General features: G+C 38.7%; 1 protein-coding gene across 1 annotated transcript; it reads left to right on the top strand.

Annotated features, from left to right (window-relative positions):
- Positions 1-3218: 3218 nt before the first annotated feature.
- On the top strand, positions 3219-19098 carry LOC145490613 (speract receptor-like). The gene is made up of 22 exons (XM_081469699.1): positions 3219-3734; positions 5189-5498; positions 6636-6949; positions 7448-7583; positions 8082-8177; positions 8722-8892; positions 9353-9452; positions 10342-10456; positions 10875-10925; positions 11370-11447; positions 12073-12177; positions 12257-12328; positions 13548-13722; positions 14171-14320; positions 14829-15003; positions 15498-15635; positions 15941-16064; positions 16581-16649; positions 16763-16937; positions 17021-17119; positions 18260-18351; positions 18946-19098. Exons 1-22 carry the CDS (start codon positions 3342-3344, stop codon positions 19096-19098), a joined length of 3291 nt encoding a protein of 1096 aa, XP_081325825.1. The 5' UTR covers positions 3219-3341.
- Positions 19099-21929: the final 2831 nt, after the last annotated feature.

Raw genomic sequence — 21929 nt, 5'->3', positions numbered from 1 at the left:
AGCCAATCAAACAGCAGACGTCACCTGAGGTGACGAGAATTTTGACGATAATCAACTTGGGGATATTGTCGGGATGCATTCCAAATTTTCAGAATTGAAAATTGAGGAAATGTATGGCAATCAGTACTTTGGACAAGGACTGGAAAAGAAGAAGTGGCAATCACAGTAATGCGAAGGAAATGGAGGAAGGGGAGAGCAAACCCCACTAGAATGGCCGTGACATAGAACCCTCAAGGTAAAAGGGAACAGAGAAGACCAAAACAATCGTGGAAACGCACGGTGACAAAGGAGCTGGATAACACTGGGAAGACATGGGGTGAGGCTGAGAAGATCGCAAAGAATAGGGTCCAGTGGTGAGCTATGGTGGAAGCCCTATGCCTCACAAGGGGCAAAGAGGTCTAAGTACTGATGGCAATTGGTGAGGACAATTCATATTTGAAGTTCGGGAAAAAGACACGAGATATGATTAAAAGCAAGAAAGCGGCAGCAACTGTTGCCATATTTCAGTTTGCAATGCAAGACTTTTCGCATGATGCGCACCACGATTTATATTATTGCCGAGATATGACGTAGGTTCTTTTTTAAGGCTCTTAATGAACAGCCGGCAAAGTTCTCTTTTTTTAATCATAATACAAGATTAAAGGCGAGTAAATAATTTGCTTGGTTTTCCGCTGTTGAATCATTTATGGCGTGAGTATGTGTGATGTAAATAAATGAAGCAATTATGTTATTCCTGTGAGTCGCTACCTACTGTACTATTTAAATTTCCTGAGCTTCTAAGCTCAAAATTAGACATGGTAAACAAACGATAATATATAGCTAGACTGCGGCGAGCTGTCAGCTGTCCTAGTTTTCTCTTGATCTACCGAGCGAAAATTGAAGCGGAAACAAAAATCGATGGAGGAAATGGCGATGCAAAAAAGGACTGTTAATTAGCTATAGTTATCTAGTAGTTGGCGTTATACGGAGAGGCAATCAAAAATTGCAAGATAAACAAAGAAAATTGTGTCTTACCTTTAGTCTCAGTGAGGAATGCTGATAAGAATGGTGGCATGGTGTCCGATTCGGTCAGACATACGTTTGCAAAAGACCTGCGTGCATTATTCATCTTGCTGTCAGTTATAATTTGACAGTTTAGAAAAACTGCTGATGGTTAAAAGCTTTTTTATTTTGATAAGAATCTTTATTTACATGGATTGACCAATAGTGATATGACATTTAAAGGACTTTGTTTAGCTGAACAACTTGTGAGGAATGGAAACAGTGCCAAGGGAACCATAGACTGTGAGCAGTTGGCTTTTAACGTCAAACATCATCAGAAACAGTCCTTGAGTTAGTTCCAGTCGTGCAATTATTTTTCCAGCTCTGTATATCCTCTCCAATAATGTACTACTCCAAACACAATAGAACCTTTTACCAGTGCTCTGAGGGACAAGACTGAGAAGCCAGAACACATAATAATAAAACGAACGACTTTACGAAATGGTTCATACGCGTTAAGGAGGCACTCCACCACTATAGCTCGAGTGCCTTGACAAAGAATGGCTGTCAAACAAAATGAAAATTGTGGGGATGAGTCATAAAGAAATTATATATGAAAGAAAGAAGCAGTTGGCAAAATCACCGAAGAAAAAAACAAGCGGCAGACTTCCAGGACTTCCAAAGCTTTAACCGCAACATACACTGTACAAAATTGACATCCGATCAAACTGAATGTGAGTCACAGCAGTACAGCCGAGCAATGGAATCAACGGGTTAATTAACAAGCCATGTCCCACTCGGATATTATACTGTAATCATCAACTCTCAGAGACAGACTAAAGTCGGATTTTCAGTTTTTGCTTCACTTTCTCTCCTCGCGCGTACTTTATAATTTCTCGATATCGGCCAAGCGATTTTCGCGAGGTTTTAATTTGCGATTTCACGAAGACACAATGAAGAAAAGCGTTGAATTTCGCGAAATTTTACATAGATAATGAATCAGCATTCGTAATAAGCTAAGCTGCTGTACTGCAAACAGCAACTTTGAACTAAGGTACACATCCAATTAGCCATTCGCTTGTGCGACATTAATTTTTGCCAGTGGATTTTAGTATCATCGCGATCCTAAAGGGATCTTCTGGGAGAAGTTTCATTTTTCCATTGCCAAGATCGGCTACACCAGCTTTCTCGCATGCTTTGGCAATATCCTTCAGTGTTAACTACCACGAACCGGTCAATGGTCATTAATTACGACGCGCGAAAAATAAGTAAGTGTGAAGGCAGCTTTATGCTAAAGAACCGAGCTATGGTTACACTCATCACTCAGAACTTCGTTCAAAGAACTCTCATTGGTTGGGTGACTAGAAGGAAGTGACAGTAAAGCAAACCTGGCGACATTTACATTTACTCGCGGTCCTCAGTCGTGACCGCACCGGTCGACTGAAGAGCTTTCGATGTAACTGAGGTTTCTAATAGACTGGATTATCAGGATTGCTCGTTTAAATAAAGTTGAAAGCGCTATCAAGACTACCATTATGTCAGCTTTTTGTGTTTTATTCTATTCATATTTCGTTTTAATATTATTTCAACAATACTTAGAATACAAACTCAGGATATTGGACCCTAATTCTCACTCAACCTAACTGCTATTTATAACCATTCTGAATCAAGTGGTTGACAGAAAACAAGTTAAATGTATTACATACCGATGAAGGAAGAAGGCTCACCAAAATACACACCTTGACATTTCCATCTATCCGCGATCCGCAACATAAAACCGCTGCCAGACGGCGAGCGAGTGAGCGAGATTAGAGATTGGAAATGAACTGGTCTGCTTGAAGTAGACTTTTCGAACAAAGCCGGACGTTCGATGTCACACAGCTATTATGTCGGAGTATTGCGATAAAAATTTCCCTTAATGGCATTTTGTCTCTAGCGTCAGTTTTCGCTAAATGGTATTTTGTCTCCAGCTGAAAGTGCATTAGAAAATTAAAGGTAAATATTTCTTGACATATAGCCGTAAATAAATAGTCACGCATTAACCTTTGTCAGGCTGTCGACAGAGCACCCTCTTGACCAATGGATTTCGCTCAAGTTCGACGGTTCACAATGTCCTTGTTTGTAACTATAAATTAACCAGTTTTATTTCAATTAAGATGTCTAATAGATTTACACGTTCAAATAACCTGTTCTCGATGGCAAACATCACGCTAGACGAGTGTTTGAATAGATTTCTTTCTATACATAAGTTAACTTGTCAGTAGGATGACAAGATTTGTCTGCAGTTGGATTTTCTACGCGGGCACAAAGCAGCTAGAAAATATTTGTTGAGCGTCGGTAAATGAAAGAAATTTACAAACATGGCAACATGGCTGCTTAGAACCATCCTGTACGCCTTGTTTCTTTTCCACTTGACTTCAATCCAGACAAATAGCGAACCAAACAGGAACAAGAGAGAGGTGCTTGTGGTGCTGCTTTACCCTTTCACGTCCTGCGAGCATTTAATTACGGTTGACCTCCCGTTCGCAGCAGCTTTTCTTGTGGCTGCAGAGACAGTAAACAACAGCACTTCGCTGGAATTCACTCTGTCGGTCGACTGGAATGATACGCGATGCAGCGAGCTGGTGGGAATCTCCGCCATGACCGACCAGCAGGCTCGCGGAGTCCACGCTTTCATCGGACCAGGAAATCAAAGTTATTGTGCGACAGCAGCCCGAGTGGTCGCTGCGTGGAATGTGCCGATGATCTCTTACGTGAGTTAAATTGCTTTAATATCTCAAGGTCTCGAAGGTCGGATAGTTTTTATGGAAGGGGAGATTGGGATATCTTATTGTCCTAAACTGAATCTTCTTTATGGCTATTGATCAACCGGTTAACTTTGGGGTCTTCCTTGGGGGTATTTAACAAAAGAAAACTACAATGACATTTGGAGGGCGGAGGTCGTTAATGCAAGCCATTTTCTCAGTCTAGCAACCTTTTATCTTTAGTGTGATTTAATTCTTTTACCGGGGAATCGCACGGTAAATTCGTGTCAACCTAAACATGCGAGATTCATTGACAACAATTCAAACAGCACGTCGAACATCCTCGAAACGCGGAAGTTTGTTCAGCCGACAATCTCAGGGTCGATGCAGAGTCAAACAACGAGCAAAAAGGAACAAGCCTAGTTTAGCCGTGACCATGGTATGTATACCTCAGATTGAGAACTTTCGACCTAGTTTTTGTAAAATTCCACTTCAAGGCAAAACATTTTCCCTCCAAGGTCATTAGTATCTCCAGTGTCGCTTCCCTCAGTGTCGGTGTTTCACTATTTACTGATGTCAAGAAGACGGAAAACCTTCAGAGTCGCTTATCACTAGGACCACCTGCAAGTACATTATGACAGCGAACTGGCATGCTTACAAGGAAAATAGTTTGGAATCCCAGATAATCCACTGAGGATTATCCGTTCGACCCATCGCAAAGTTTGCAAGACGGATTCTAAAATACTCCAACTGCTTTAATTGTAATTCTGGTCCAAGACTGTGAAATGGTGATGACTCGAAGATATCGGCATCCAAGACTACTTCTCAACTTCAGATATTCAATATGAAACCTGATCAGAAATTCGAGTTGTATATAAAAACAATATCGATTCTAAACGGTGAAGCTTTCTTTTTGCTTTCTTTTTGTTAACTTGTGGCCATATGAAAACAAGAGTTCCTGAGCTAGATATCACATCGTAGGATTTCAGTCTTCTTGTCTAGTTTTTGTCTAAATACATCAAAAAAAAAAAAAATTTTCGAATCTCATCAAGCACGTCTCGCAAAGATTAATAGCTTTTAATACGCGTCCGAAAATATCTGCTTTGACAGTCTATTTTAATATTCAAAGAAACTGACGACTGTAGACTGCTAAGACTTCAACAAGTGAGTATTTTATTATTTTTATTTGACATTGTAAAATACAGTTCAGCTCCACTCAATCAATTTGATATGATATAGGACAACATCGAAACCAAAGAAAACACAAGTTGGGACTCAGTGGTTGAAGTCGCCTTGTTTTGAAGGCCTTCGCATTCTTTTTACCTCTAATCGTATCGAAAAGAAATTGCAAAACAGATTGCAGTTATCTTATCAGCCTGTACAATTGAAGACTATCGAATACGTCCAGTTGTTGTATGCGTAGATAAATAACTGTTCCTTGACATTCTCGTCATCTGTTTTAGTTTTGCGACGAAGACGTCGTCACGAACAAACTGCTGTATCCAACCTTCGCACGCACCAGGCCACCCAATTCTCAGTTGAGCAAGAGCATCCTGGCAGTGCTGAAGAAATTTTCTTGGAAAATAGTAGCCATAGTCTATTGCCATAGCGATAACTGTTTCGGTCAACAACCATGGGAAAATACGAAAGAGGACATGAAGACATTCTTTCAAGATAATGGGATTGAAGTTTCCTACGAGGCCAGGATGCCGATGGAACATGAGGAAAGCAAGTTTAATCAAGTCTTGGATGAAATAAAGACAAAGGCTCGCAGTAAGTACAGTAGGATCAGTTTTAAGTTGAGTAACGCTCTCAAGGGAAGTTATGTCACCAAAAATTAAGTTACTTATTGCCATGTACAAATTCGGTTTCAAATCAGAGCGAATTCCTCTGATAATAATTTACCAAGGTAAAAAAACCCAAAGACGTCACAACAAAGAAGGAAGAATGCGAGGAAAACTGAGACGGATTATCATTCTAAGAGCTTTAAAGGGGAACGTACAATCATGGGGCGTCTACCCTGTTTCAGTCAAAACGGCGCTAAAATTGACTTAACACCTTCTAACACACCAAAATTCTTCTAGAACACACACCAAGACGGACAGATAATTCTAGTTTCCTTTGGTGAGGATTTCAGAGTGCAATTCGCAATTGATTGACAATTTTTCCCATGGACAACGACACAACTTCGTGCAAGCATAACTCATGATAAGTGATGCTCGTGGTTGTCCCGATCCCACTTAATCTTGAAAATCGTCGCCCGTCTGGTTCGCAACGGTATAAATACTGAAGAGAGGTGAATTAATGAAAAACTTACTGTAAGTGTTCAGGTATTCACTTTTGTAAAAACTAATTGGTGACATTGAATTACCTAGATGTACTAAAAACTAAAAAAAGGACAACTGTTACCTACAGTGGAACTCCCTTACGGTGGTACAGCCACCCTGTTAATAAGGCCATCTCGTTATTGCGGCCACTTTATTCTGACCCGAGGAAACGTTCAGTCAGCCATTTTCTTACTAAAGAACCCTTCAATATCGCCACGCTGTTAAAATGGCCAGATTTGTGTGGCCCGTTGGTGACCGGATTAACAGGGTTTCGATGCATTTATAAACGTGAAAACGGACTACAAGTTCGACTAAGCCAAAACTAGTTACCGGGAGAAAATTACCCTTTTTGACAGTTGACAGTTAATTTTTTAATTCATTCCATTCGTTGAATGCCGTCTGTGGCGACAAAGACAGAATTTTCAATTTCCCCAAGGTGTTAAGCTGATTTTCACTTAGACATGGTTGGGTTTTTGTCCTAGACTGTTGCAGCACGTAGGAACGACTTTCCCTCAATGAATGAAGAAGGAAGGAACTTTATTGAAGGGTATATTTAATAAGCCAATGCTTTAATTTTTTTCAGTTGTAATACTTGCCACATACCCAGAATATGCCCCTGCGTTTATGGTGGCTGCCAAAAGGCAAGGCATGACAAATGGTGACTACGTGTACATTGTAAGTACGATTTCTGACATACACCAGGATCAGGGTCTAGACTACTGGTGGTATGGGATCAGTGGTAAAGTCGACAAAACCGAGGCTGAGAAAGCCTGGCACTCGGTACTTACCCTAGTTCCCAGGCCTTACAATTACACCAAGTACGAAAGGTTCCAGGAGCGCGTAATCGAGAAATCAAAGGTCTTCCCTTGGAAACGACCCGACGAGACCCAGAACAAAGTAAGTATGAACAGAGGTGATTTTATCTAGGACCGAGGCTACTTCTATCGACTTTGCAGTAGGCTTGGGCGTGTTCTACTGCGGCGGTAACCTTACCTCAACGTGCTTGGGAATGAGATATTTCAGATGAGAAGAAGCTGGGCTCCAGGCGGTCTAAATAACAAAATTAACTGACCAAATGGCGTGCGCAAAAAACAGTGGCAGAGCTAGAAACTTAAAATTATCTCACAGACAGAGTAGGATAGGTAAATGTACACTGCTGTAAAACTACTAATGCACACAACGAGGGTCGCAGTCGCATAAAATTGCAATGTCTAAAAGTTGGAGTATTCCTCAAACGCAGTGAAACAATAAACCCTAACGACGTAAAAGAGAAACGCAAAACTTTTATTTTAAAAGCACGTACGTTTTTCTTTCTTTCTTTTTACCAATCTTTTCTCCTTTCTTCAGGCTTTTCTCACTGTATTTATTGCATACATGCTTTACCTTGCTCTAAAGGTACTTCGTTATGCTGTCTATCTGTATGATGCGGTTCATTTGTACGCTTTGGCACTGAACAAGACATTTGCAAATCAACAAGACCCGAGAAATGGAACCGCCGTGTTTAATAATATGAAAAGAACAGAATTTGAAAGTAAGTCAATTCTTTGGAGGATTTAGCAACAGTCCTGTTCATAGAATATAGCTATACCCTTCCAAGATAGAGCGAGAAGTTTTCAGTAGTGGAAAGGTGGTACAGTGCAGTATCGTAAATTGTCTTTATAACACAGCTCTATTTCTACGTTAAGGTCCACCGTCCACACGAAAACGGAGCTTTTCGAAAACGCTGGCTTTGAGTTTTAGAGTGAGCGGAAAATATTTTGAAACTGGAGCTTTTCGAAATCGATGACATCTCAACAATGTGATTTCCTGTCCGGGTTTTCCCAAACACAAATCCAAAATGACCGGTGATTGTTGCGTTTCAAATTTTCAAAATTTTAGACGTCTCACAGCAATTAACATGTCCGAGGACCGACTGTTGTCACCGTCTCATAAGTTCGCTGACATAGCAAGCAAAGTGTTAACTGCAAAAACGTCAGTTGAAATTTGGTACAGACAGGAACTTATACTTCACATTTCGTTGTTTTGCCAGGTATGGCTGGATTTGACGTACGTGTGGATGACAATGGAGACGTGGAATTCAACATGACACTTCTTGAGTTTGTTCACAACGAGAGCGGTGAGCGTGGTAAGTTGCAACAGTAACATTCCGAAAGTACCTTCCTCTGGAAAGTAGCTATCTTTCCAAAGTCTACGCGGCAATAAAATCTCACGGTTGTTTCACAATCGCAAAAGCAGCCGGTGACTCTACGAAAGCAGCAACCTGAAAGGTAAAAAACCGTGGAAATTACAAATACAACGAGTGTACCAGACTAATCTGCTCTGGTTGTACTCAAAAAGACAATACATTACTCTGTTATTCTCTAGCACGGTATAAATCCTTTCCATGCTCTATCCTTTTTCAGTTATCTCTATGAAACAAAGCTGATTCCTTCCACCACTTGTTTTTTTGAAAATTTTTGTTGCAGCTTTTTTTCTTGTATTGTAGTTCGATACATCGCCACACATACGGTACACGTTTTACTACCTGAATATTAACGAGTGTCGTTAATGTATTCCTATCTTTGCCAAACAATGGCAAAACTAACTGTCAAATCTCGATGCGCTACTCAATTTTATCCGATAATTGCCGTTTAAGCAGTACAACAATATTTTTTTCTCGTTAACCACAGAAATGAAGACTGTGGGTCAATTTAAACGAAATGAAACAGATGCAAACCAAATCCTTGAACTTATCCCTGGGATTAATATCACTTGGTCTGAGGATGGTCGACGGACATCTCCTCCAGCACACAGACCTGTGTGTGGCTTCACGGGCGAGCTTTGTCCCACACCTTCACCGAGTAAGTGGTAACTGAAAACATGGTGGTATCAAAGCCTTGTTTTTACTACAGAAGTAAACATGATAGCAAAAAGAAGAGTTGATTAGTGCAAGTGTTAAATGCAAGGACAAACGTAAATAGGCTTTATCAACTAAGATGCACGAGGGTAGAATGTCAGAATCGCGACTTCAAAAAAAGTTACTTTAACTTACAAATTAAATTGTTCTAAGATTACAAATAACTTATCTACTACACTAGCACTTAGAAGTACTCGTTCCAGTACTGATAAAGAAGACATTCATGATGGTAAATGTGAAGCTCAATGAAATAATGAGACGTCCAACATGTATATCAGAGGTGTAGGACTATCGTAAAAATATTCACGATGGGGTTCGAAAAACAAGATAAGAGAGATAAATTGTGATATGAGAAAATAATAATTAATCAAGAGTAATGCTTATTTGACCTCTTTTACTCTAAGGTCCTACGCATCAAAGGAACTCCATAGCAAACATCTCAGCTTCTGTCGTAGTTTCGTTGCTTGTTGTTGTTTGCACATTTTTGGTAATCTTTTACTACAGGTAAGATTAGTAAAATATTAGCACCCCATCTTTGTCCTTAGTTCGTTGACCATGATAGCTTACCGCTATCAAGCGGAAAATAGCGTCGCTTAATTCTTTTAGGAACTCTCTTTGGAAAAAATGTTTTGAAGAACAGCAGCTTTTAAATCATTTTATTCTGTGATTTAGTTATACTTTTTGTACTTTTAATTGATTTTATCTCTTATCTCTTGTATTTTTATTCGTTATATTATCTCATAGTTATGCCATAGTTTTAACATCCCTATTGTGCATTATTTTTAGAGGGCCACTGGTTTGTTAGTATTTTTATACTATTTTGGTTTGTTAGTATTTTTATACTATTTTAATTAGTGCTACCCTCTTTAAATAAAGTCTTTACTTACTTACTTACTTACTTACATGGCCAAGAAACAAAAAAAAGCAAGATTCGACATAATTTGACGAAAACTGAAAACTATCATTTTTCTCCTTGCTTTGTTTCACTAACTTCTTGGTCGACGAATTTGAACTAACTTAGGGAAAGGAGACTCTTTGTTTATATCTAAAATTTTTTCTTCTCTTTTTTTACGAGCAAGACGCTTGCTGACAAACAGGTGTTTCTAAAACGGACACGAGCTCAGAACCTTCTCCAAGGCATACTCCTTCTCGAGACTAGACACACTTCTCTAAAGTAGACCTAGGACTTTCATCTTAAACGGAAGGGAACAATTGTAATAACGAATATATTGAGAAATGCATAATTTACAACACTGGGTTGTAACAGGGGAATGTAGAGGACATTTAACACGGCGCAAGTGACCATTAATTTTATCTACTCTTGGACCGACTCCTTTATTGTACCATTGTACGTTCTATTTATCGTGAGCTTATAATACGTTTACCCTCTCAGGAAGCACGCGTTTGAGAAAGAACTTGCGAGTCAGATATGGAAGGTAAACTACAGAGATATTGTAATTCGTCCCGCAATGGGTATCGGCATGTCCAGGCTGTCAACCATAAGCGAGGTATGTATTTCTTTAACAGCATTAACATGAAGTTTATATTCTCCTCTCTTCGCTTCTCTTTACAATCGCTTAACTTCTGTTAGCTTCGTCTCTCTCCCCTTCTCTTCTCTTCTAATCTGTTCTTTTCTCTTCTCTTCTCTTCTTAATCTCTTCTCTTCCGCCTCTGTCTTTTTTCCCTCTGTCTTCCCTTCGCGTTTTCTTCTCTTCTCCTCTTTCTTATGTTGATTATAATCAGCATGATTGCTCTTAAACAATTTAAAAGAATCTAAGAAAACTTATTTTAGACATTTATAAAGCAAATTTAGTAAATAAGAAGCTTTAAATTTTTGGCCTTCATATATACACGCCCATGTTGACCACGAATCACAGAATGTTTCTGCAACTAAACATAACCAGTGTCATGTTTCCATGATTTTAGATATCTGGCTCAAACAGAAGACATTCCGGCATTACTGTGGGAACCTTTAAGGTGCGCAAGCTGGGTATTTTATATCACAGATTATTTCGGCAATGAGGTAGAAGGTTTCTGACAGGCGCAGGCGTCCTTAATTGTGATACCGTGAGCATACATCCACAGAGTGATGCAAGCGTAAAAATGAGCAAAAGAGATCGATAGCCATACGATTTTGTCCGTTTGTTTTTGTTGTTGCGTTGTTGTTTTAGTGTTAGTTTCGTTAAGGTGTTTAATTGTTTATTTCTTGTTTGCCTGTTTTTTTTTTCTGTCACTTTGTTAGTTTCTTAATCAGAGAAAGATGATGTCCAAGCAAAAAGCTTTTTTTCCTTTACGATAATTATTCCTCCTAGTTTCCTCATTTTTCTGAAAATCCCTAGAAGATCTAGAAGGCCCTAAAAAATAAGACACGTTTTCGTTCAAAATACAACTGAAAAAATGGTTTTAACTTTTTCGTCTCAGGGGAATCCCGTAGTTGTAAAACGAGTCGAAAAGGATCAAGTTCACTTAACAAGAACGGTGCTTCTTGAACTAAAACAGGTCAGTAGACACGATCAAATATCAGATCAGTTTGGTAAGTGATACGATTGATCAGAGATATATGACTAGATTAGTTAAATTACTTTAAACAAGACGTTACAATACAAAAGGCTCCCTTGGCATTCTCACATTAAAATTAGCGGTCCGGAAGAAGGTTTCGACGACGAGCTAATGGGCAAAATGCACCCTTACTTTATTTTATTTATTTATTTATTCATTTATTCATTTATTCATTTATGCATTTATTCATTTATTCATTATCATTATCATTATCATTATCATTATCATTGTCATTGTCATTGTCATTGTCATTGTCATTGTCATTGTCATTGTCATTGTCATTGTCATTGTCATTGTCATTGTCATTGTCATTGTCATTGTCATTGTCATTATCGTTAGCGTTAGCACTAGCATTAGCATTATTATTATTATTATTATTATTATTATTATCATTTTTTTTTTTTATTTTTTCAAATTTAAACTGAAAGACTGGTAACTGATTTACCCCATCAATTTCGTGTCCGTTATTTCACTCTCCCGCCAACACGGTGAAACACGTTCTTTTAAAATAAGTATTTGAAGACACGTGCAAACACTCTTTAAAGAGCAAATGTCATCTTTACAGATTCGTGAAGTTCATCACCCAAACTTGACCCGATTCGTTGGAGCATGTGTGGAAGCCTCAAACATCTGCATTCTCACAAAATATTGTTCAAGAGGAAGCTTGCAGGTGAATATTGAAGAGAACTGGTAATGTTTGTGCACTAATTTCGCTCGTATCTCATTTTATTTTTTGTCTTTTATTTCAGGAAATTATTCTGAACGAAGAGATAAAGCTGGACAACATATTCGTATATTCTTTCATCCTGGAAATCGCCACGGTAAAATAAAATAAATTAACTGCAGGCGAAAGGAAAAACATGTTTTCCTTTCCTCGCAAAAAGATAAAACCACGTCTTTCTACTTACTTTGTCAGTCTCATAGTTATTTGAGTAACCAGAAACTGCAAGGGACCGCATACGAAAAACGCTGCTAACGTTGGATCTACAAGAGATCTCAGCAAAAATATGTAATGACAAACAATAGACTGCAAGGCTGATACTATACGCTGCGCTCCTTTTAAGCATGGTGTTGTCCATGCGGTTAAATGTTTAGGTTGGCATTGTTGGTCCTGTCCAACCACATTTAACTTTGCCTTTTCGAGACACCAATCGTGACACTCTGTCTCCTTGCGCCTCGAAACACGTGATGTGGCAGCGCGTGTCTCGGGGCGCAGGTGAGTTCAAAGTACGGAACTTGATATAGTGAACGGGTCATTTTGCAATTTATGTGCGTTGGCTCTTGGGCTGGCGTTACATATCTTTGCTATACAGTACTGATGAGTCTCAATAAGGACGAAACAGCTGTCCACAGTTGCGATCCTGCTTTATCGGTTCTTGTCATGTTGGTGTCTCGAAACGTCTTTCACGTGGTATCAGCTTTGCGGTCTATTGTTTGTCATTAGTTATTTGCACAGTTTGTTTTCTTAAAGTTGTTTCCATCTGTTTTTTTAATAGTATTGCCGTCTTCGTCATTTTAAAGTGGCTACAATAACTTTTAATTATCAAAATTAAGGAAAATTTAAATTGAGAAACGGCGGAAAGGAGACGAACGTGTCTAGAAGCGCGCTCCTGTTGCCTTTTTTCTCCTTCCTTACTTGTTTCATTATGTTCTGAGTCTTTGTTTGACTGATTGTTTGTGTGTTTGTTTGCTTGTTTTTTATTGCTCAAACTAATTACAATTAAACTTACACTACAGTTACAAAACAGTCTATGCTTTTGTATCTACACATTACAATGTACTCCTTACATAAAACAAACTTACCATACGCTACTTACAGAAAAAAGGCACTAAGTTACAGCTTTGACTTACATTAACATGCAATATTTACATTACACTACAGCTAGTTACGTTGATTATAATTACATGTTTGTTCGTTCATGTTGCTTAGTTTTTTCATCCTTTGTTATTATATTATCCGTTTGTTTTTTTGGTCATTGCTCTCTTTTCTGTATTGTTTTTTATCGTTTGTATACTATTTCTTTAACTTGTTTTCTCCAGGGTATGCAATACCTTCACAGTGTAGACATCAAGTTTCATGGACATCTCACTTCCTCTAACTGTGTGGTTGATAGCCGCTGGATTTTAAAGATCACAGACCATGGGCTCAGAGAGTTTAAGTCCCCTAGCGAGCAACTGAGTGTGAGAGGACGCGACTATCAAGTCAATTGCTCAAGTATGGTTTGAAATCATTTTAATTTGTTAGAAAATAGTAATTTCCATCGTAAAATACAATGCAACAATAGACTGTTTACGCTTCACCACTTACAATGAAATCATTCACTCTCGAACACCTTAATTATATTTACAGTAGTTAAAATCATCTTAGATAAGAATTATGATACAACGGTTTTCACAGAAGTGTCTAAAGTAATTTGCGTATGCTTTAATTTGGTTTTGCATTACTGAGTCGTTTTTCTCAACCAATCAGACGCTTGCTGACGCTTTCCCGTGTTTAAACCATGCCTTCGTGTATTTGACTGGTTCACCGGTTTGTCTGTGTCCTTGGAACTGACCAAATGAAGTTGGTTGTACGACACTCAGTTGAAACCTTAGCCTGTACAATAAAGCTGAAAAAAGTAGGACATGGACTGACAACAGGTTTTATCATTTATATTATAAAGAACTGTTGTGGACTGCTCCAGAAATTTTGCGTCAAAAAGACAAGCGTTACACGGGAACTCCAAAAGGAGATGTCTATAGCTTTGCAATCATTGTTCACGAGTTGGAGACCAGAAGTTTGCCATATAGTGACTGCCACTTAGAGTCAGAAGGTAGGAAAATTTAAATCACAAGCAAGTTGTAACATTCCATACCAACATAGATGGCAGTCTTGCTACGCGAAAAACTATATATAGATTGCTTTCTAACCTACACTGTATAAAACGGCTTGTGCAATCTGTGTACACTGAATAATTCTTTAAAAAAAAACTATTTAAACAGGTCTACAATGTTCAAAAGAGAACAACAACTAAATTTTCGACAGCCTTCAGCGATCTTCTTCAGAGAAATGGATCTGCAAGAATAACAGAATGCAAATACGAAGTTAACATGCTCTAGCTGCATGTTGAAATGGTTTAACGGCAGGACTTTACCGCACGTGTTGGTATCAAAACCACCGTGTTTCCATATTTGTTTTCCTAAACCACCTGCAGAAACAGAACGTGCACCTGTACCTATCTTTTTCTTGACTAGGTGTCACCTAAGGCAAAGACAGTTCCGACTTTATATGACCTGACATGCTACTTACTGTAGTAATCTGATTGGTTGTTTTCTTCCCAGAAATTTTAGGGCGCGTTTTAGCCGCTACCAGACCTCCTTTTCGCCCTCCTCTCCCTACCAATGTAGCGAATGACGATCTACAACTCGTGATGAGAATGTGCTGGCGGGAGATTCCAGAGGAAAGACCTGATTTTTGGGAGATTCGAAAGCTACTGAAGAAACTACATGGAGGAAAGTAAGGCAAAGCGGATTTGCTATACCACTTGTCCTCATGGTACAGTCGCTAAGATTCGCAGCACAGCCTACTGTGAAAAGCTTCGCGACGTCATGTTATTATAAAACAGTTTTCATTGCTGTCCCTAATTTCCCTTAGCTTTATGGGTGGTTCTGTTGTATCTGTTTGGGGGACGAAGAAGGCTAATGGTTAGCGCGCAGAACTCCGGTTCGAGCAGCTCGGCTTTGTGCCCTGATCGAAGTCATTGTGTCACTAAGCTCTTGGAAAAGACCCTTCACTCTCATAATGCCTCCGTCCACCCAGAAGTGTGTATGGGTACCGGTGAATTTATTCTGGAGGGGATACTCTGTCACGGACTAGCATGCACATCGAAGGGGATAAGAAATACAACTAGCAATTTCCTAGCTCAGATTTTTACAAACCAGTTATGCATCTTGGACGGTACCGTTGTCTTTGTGCATAACTTATTGACTTGTACTTGTGCCCTTTTCAAGGAATAACCTCGTGGATAAAATAATCTACATGCTGGAAGAGCACTCACTCAATTTGGAAAAACTTGTGGAGAAACGAACGGAACAGTGGATTGAAGAAAAGAAGAGGACAGAGGAACTGCTTCACAGCATGCTTCCAAAGTAATCATGTCATTTATACACTCGTACATATTGTGGGAGTGGGTGGGGAACAAGTTTTCGTTGATCATAGTGAGAAGCAACAAAGTTTGTAAAGTGAAAGAGGAACGGGATAGAAATAACAGGGAACTATAATAAAGGTAAAAAGGAAAATATGTAAGGTATTAGGAATAACCTGGAGATCATAATATTATTTGGATGCAATGCGGAATACAGCTAGTGCTATGTAGAGAAACAGTGACGTAAACACCAAAAGAATGAGAATCGTCCTTTCCAATTATTTGGTATTAATTTATATATTTCAAAAGGAGTGTTGCTGATCAGTTAAAGAGTGGACGACCGGTGGAAGCTGAAAGCTTTGACGAGGTGACGATGTTCTTCAGTGACATCGTGGGATTCACAGCACTCTCATCAGAAAGTACTCCATTACAGGTGAAGTTTTCTGAACTGGAAGAGTTAATTTTCTTGCTCATTCTCTCCACCAGCTTCCTGCTTTACAATTTTTTCAATCTGCGAGCCTTGAGCGGAGTCCGATTAGAATCAGTTACTTTACAGTCTGATCGGCGCACCTTCTCTAGAGGCTACTTAAACTGACCCAGCCCAATCTACTTCGGTTCAGCGCCCTAAATGCAGTAAGCACCGTCCACCCAACCAGCAACATTATTAAATTATGGGTTTCATTTCTAATATCAGTGCTCATATTACCGATCTTAACTTTTACCTACTGAAGAAAACAAAACAAATCTCAGGTTTGTACATATTGAACTGTTTAGCCACAGCTAGCGCTGTACCCGACCAGATCCTACAATGTGCTAAACCGTGGACCGTCTGACCGATGATTATTACTAACAATTTTTGCGTTCTCTTGTTCTTTTCTAATACTAAATAGCTCGTAAGTTTTCATTTCCCGCTTTTCATTTTTCTATTATCTTTTTTTTTAACTTGTAGATTGTGACTTTGCTGAATGACCTCTATACCACGTTTGATGCTATACTTCAGGGATATGATGTTTATAAGGTCTTTATTTCTAATGAAATTGCTATTTGATTTTAAATCACAATAGTTTCCTATTTCTGTTCTTCTAAACGAAACAACGAACCCATTTCAAATGACTTTGATTTCACTCCAAGGTTGAGACGATTGGCGACGCATACATGGTAGTCTCTGGTCTACCAATCAGAAACGGGCATCAACACGCCGAGGAAATAGCATGCATGGCGCTTCATCTTCTGCAATCTGTGGAGAAGTTTAAAATACGGCATCGTCCTGACGAGAAGCTAAAGCTGAGAATTGGCATCCATAGCGGTGAGTTCATGTTCGCTGTAGTCTTCACTTGTGAAGTATTCAGTTTAAACTGAAAGAAGTGGTGTGTCATCTTTATGTTCAAGGTCCCGTGTGTGCAGGCGTTGTTGGCTTGAAAATGCCTCGTTACTGTCTGTTTGGTGATACAGTTAACACTGCTTCAAGAATGGAATCTAACGGAGAAGGTTCGTAGATCAAGATATATGTTTATCTCTTTCAGCGATGAGCTAAAATTTCTCCGAACCAATCGATCCATCTTTAAACAGACTCGTGACGAGAAGGAAAAGTTATTAACTAGGTGGTAAAGTTTTGATCTGCCACGAATTCTAAGAAATGATTGTTCAACCAATGTTAGGGAGAAAAAATATTTTAAGCACGTTGCTGTTTGAGATCCTTTCTTTCCTACCTTTTTGTTATTTTGTGAAGCACCATGCGTATTCCAGTTTTTATAGCGGCTATGTTGTATTTCGCTCCTTACTCGACGAACTAAGTAAAAAGGGTTTTACTTTAGCCACTTCTAAGAAGGCATAAACAAGCGCCGCAAAATCAAAACTCTGTAATATACTACTTATAGGAACACTGCATTGGCTTGAAAGCAATTTCTAAATTAGGGGTGGCGAATGGTCCTTCAAAAAAACATGGGTCTCGCAAAATTTTCGCCGAATTTCACGGGTCTCGCAGTCTCGATTTTTCTCACAAGGCTGTCTCGCAGTCTCGATTTTTTTCAAGGCTAAGAAAGTCGCGAAGTGCCGATTTGTTTATTTTTGTTAGTAAAATTAAATGACATCACAACACCTTAGAACCTGAACGTCTTGAGTTCGCATTCAAAACACTTTAAAGTCTCGGTCTCGCAATTGAAAAAATCAAAATGTCTTGGGTTCGCAAAGAAAAACGCTAATCTCGTCGTCTTGCAAAGTCTCGCATTTACCATTCGCCACCCCTTAAATTTGACGTCTCGTGTCCTCAAATATCCCGCGTCGTATACAATAGGTGCGCAGACAATGCCAAGCTTTGGCTTGTACATTCAATGAATAAATGAGATTTGTATCGTTGCACGGGTCAAGTTCGAGTCAAGTGAAGTCAAGTTTCTGTTTTCTGCTTTTTTTTCTTTTTTTTCTTTCTTTTTTTTTTTTTTTTTTTCCTATTTCCTTTTTTTTTTTGTCTTTTGGTTTAAATCGCTGCATAAGAATGATGTACCAGAGGTACAAGAGCAGCAAAAGGTTACTTTGAACGAATTTGGCTCGTGCTACGTTTAATTACTGAAACACAAACGAGGAAGTTATAATGAAGTAAATATTCTTAATTCAAATTTGATGCCACAACAGCTTTAAAGATCCACATCAGTGGAGCTACCAGATATTACCTGAAGAGGACTGGTGGATATATCATGAAGGAACGAGGATCTATTGATATCAAGGTTTGTGAGCAACTATGACTGAACACTGATATCTTAATCCTGTCTTGTCAGTCGCTGTCAGTTGTATCATAATAGGCCGTTTTCACGGTTTTCGACGCCATCTTGACGGGTAGGCAAAGCGGTCAGAAACTAGAATGTTTGTATGGGAATCCGATGGCAAATAAATTTTTCCAAAATTGAATTTTACACAATTTGTGAATCGCAACGGTAAAATACTAGGTAGAAGACTGTATTCACTAACTTTTAAAGATGTAGCTTGGCTAGAAAACGCTCAGTTACTTTTTCTAATTTTCCATACATTTATCTGTAAATTTGGCTGGGTAGACGCGGTTTGCGGGAAAAAAAATCGGATTCCCATGTAAACACTGTAATTTCTGACCTCTTTGCCTACCCGTCAAGATGGCGTCGAAAACCATGATAAGGCCTATTGAGCTCCACTCCACTAATTACAAAACATTTTGAATGCATGTAACGTGAGTAAATGAAAATTGACAAGCTTTGCACGAAAACAACAATGAAAACGCGACCTTTGCTTTGAAGCTGTCAGTCAGACAAATTAAACTAATAAATTTTTATGTTATTTTTCCTCTCCAGGGTAAAGGCGCATTAGTAACATATTGGCTGCACGGAAAGATCTCCGCGGGTCATTCGTCAAGAGCCCTCAAGAAAACCCGGTCGGGGAGTGCTTCGTCATCGGGAGTAGTGGTTGAGCTGGATCGAGCAAATGATGACAACAATGCAGACTGATGAAAATAAAACAAATAGTATATATGGCTGATTTTTAACCATGAGATATTTTATGCTGGTATTAGCAGCTGATACAGGTAATATAAGATTACGACGACGGGTACGTCATTCAGAACGTAATTTATTAGAGAGCTTAAGGTTACCGTATACCTTTAGAAGTGACTCACGTCTAATCGATTTAGCGCGTCCGATTTAAACTGTAGATAGGTAAACCCCTATATCAAATTAATTCTTATAGAGCTGGCTATCACACTATAACAAAAATTTTGAAAGAAACTGAATTGTAGAATTTTTCACGATCGCTAAATGCGAACGTCCGGCTCACATTTTGAAAGCTACAAGTCAAAGCGAATTTTGTTTTACGTTAATTTTTAAAGTTGTTTCTTAATTTCCAGCCCAAAGCCGCAAAGCGCTAAAAAAACGTGTTGCGTTCTGCCATATTTTATTGCCGTAAAAAGTTACAGAACATTTTCGAAATAGAATTAAAAAAGTGTGGAGTGTTCGTACAAAAATAGCTCTTGGATAAAAACTATTTCGGATTAAAAAGTTCGCAGACACCATTTTGTTTTTGTTATGTTAAACCAGCTACTGTCCAAATTTGAGAGCAAACGAACAAATTCCCTTTGACTTGTAGCTTTCAAAAGACAATATGGACGCTCGCATTTGGAGGTGGTGAAAAATTCGAAAATTCAGTATTTCAAAATCCTTGCCATAGTTTGATAGCCAGCTCTATAAGCTTTAATTTGATATAGTGGTTTTAGTTATCTACAATTTAAACCGGACGCGCTAGATCCCTTGGACAGGCGACACCTCTGAAGGTATACGGTAACCAGCAAGGTAAGGTAAAATATAAATTCAATTTTTTTTACTAGACGTCGTCCTTGGGGTCCCCGTCGTCATTGCTTTAGACTACGAGTAGTCCCTCTTTCGCTTAGTCCGTCGCGCGTGACGCGAAAGAAAACCCCGAGAGAAATATGACTGCGCAAAATCCTGGGGTCGAGGAGCTCCGCACCCCCAGGATTTCGCGCGGCTTTTTTTTTCTCGCAGTTTTCTTTCGCGTCGCGCGCGACGGACTAAGCGAAAGAGGGACTACTCGTGTCTGTCATTGCTTGAGCTCTGTATTAACTGTTTGAGAATATGCCTATCTTTCCCTTTCCGTCAATCCTCAAGAGAAGCTTGATATTCAACGGAAACTGAAAATTCCGGATTAGTGCATGTGATCATAATTAATGCAACGCGTATTTGGCTGACAATTTTTTTCGTTTTAACCTTCGCCAAAGCTCACCAATCTTAGCTATCATACTAATTGATAAAAAACCAAGGACGAACAATGATCAGTAATGTTGAGGCAGCGTGTTGTTTATTTCTTCTTAACCTTCTATTGCGAGGTTTTCTTTGATTGGAAATAATTAACGTTATCATAAGATAACTTTTATTTACAGATCCCAAGTTTAGCCTGATTTACACCATAGATATACAATTATTTATGATTTTGATTGATATATACTTATTTACACTTAAGGACGTTCGCGCGATTTTTTTCTACACTACATTCTGTCTCACGTTTCCAACTTTGATTAATGAGTAAGAAGATGCCAAAAAAAATTGTGGGTCGCCTCCTTCGTTTTAGAGGTCAAATCAGTGGAAAGATACCCCGATTTTGAAAAACATTGATCCTCAAAACTCGGCGTGGGCTCTGTGGTTTTTACTTTTGATACATTTTTGATGTCTAAGCGATTGATCCTTAAAAAGATGAATCGGTAGAGACAATTTTTCTTGGCCACTTTCTACTGATCTAGGTGTATCTATCTCTGCTGCACAAATAATTCCAATTGGCGACATTCTTTTAATAAACATTAACCCTCAATTGGCGAAAATTTGCAAACACCGCACAGCTGTAATAAATTGAGTTCCACGGCGTAGGGGCAGAAAAATAGAAAAATCCTTATTTACACATTATTATTTTTTTTATGAAAACGTTGACAAACTGTAGAGAAAGTGTTTCACCAAAAAAAAACCAAGGGTTACCAAGCACTCAAGGTTGTTAAATCCATGCAAAGCTATCGTCAAATCGTTTTCTTACTAAATGCGCGTGCGTTAGACGCATGGCATGGTGTGACATCGTGTGACATTGCAACGTCAGGAGCCCATTTATGGGCTCCTGACAACGTGGATTGGGTGCGCAGTAACGATGCGCACAAACAACAATTAAGCGAGAACGTCCTTAATTTAAATTTACTTTTATTTAATTATTTAATATTTAATAGGCACTACTGCGGATAGTGAAATTCAGCGCCAATATTTTCCTCTGATTGATATATAAACCCTTACTTTAGACAACCTTGTAGAGCAACATATCATAATTAAGTAACGAAATGTGACACAGGTTAAATAAAGCCACGACGATTTTTCTTTAAAAGAAAATACTCGTAAATTGAGAATTCCTCAAAAGGGGCCGCTTAGACAGTCCACCCTGCTGAAAACAGCGTTCACGTTTTCTTATAGATGAAGTCGTATAATTTTTTTTACGAATGATCATTTTCAAAATCAATATTTTAACCATGATTACTTACAGATTCAGATTTCATCCCTCCCTCTAGATCAACCACAAGGAACAATGGAGATTTTTGTTTAAAAAAAAAAAACAGATGAAATATGTCCTTTTTGAAATATCTTTTGGATTATTAACTAAACAAAAACATAAAACGCAGCTTAAATGTTACTTACATAACATTTCACAAGCATTCGCGTAGATTTCTCTGGCGTTATTATTTCAGTAGAGAATCAGATTGACTGATATATGCTTATTTATACTTGAGGACGTTCTACGG

Source organism: Orbicella franksi, chromosome 6 (genome assembly GCF_964199315.1).
Source record: "Orbicella franksi chromosome 6, jaOrbFran1.1, whole genome shotgun sequence".
In the NCBI taxonomy this organism is placed as follows: Eukaryota; Metazoa; Cnidaria; class Anthozoa; order Scleractinia; family Merulinidae; genus Orbicella; species Orbicella franksi.
This window is presented reverse-complemented; position numbering and strand designations above follow the sequence as displayed.

What these genes read in the sequence shown, in the direction of transcription:
- LOC145490613 (XM_081469699.1), top strand. Translation starts at nt 3,342, where the DNA reads ATGGCAACATGGCTGCTTAGAACCATCCTGTACGCCTTGTTTCTTTTC. An exon ending in TGCTTCTTGAACTAAAACAG is followed by an intron (nt 11,448 to 12,072) that starts GTCAGTAGACAC and finishes TCATCTTTACAG; the next exon opens with ATTCGTGAAGTTCATCACCC. An exon ending in AGGGATATGATGTTTATAAG is followed by an intron (nt 16,650 to 16,762) that starts GTCTTTATTTCT and finishes TTTCACTCCAAG; the next exon opens with GTTGAGACGATTGGCGACGC.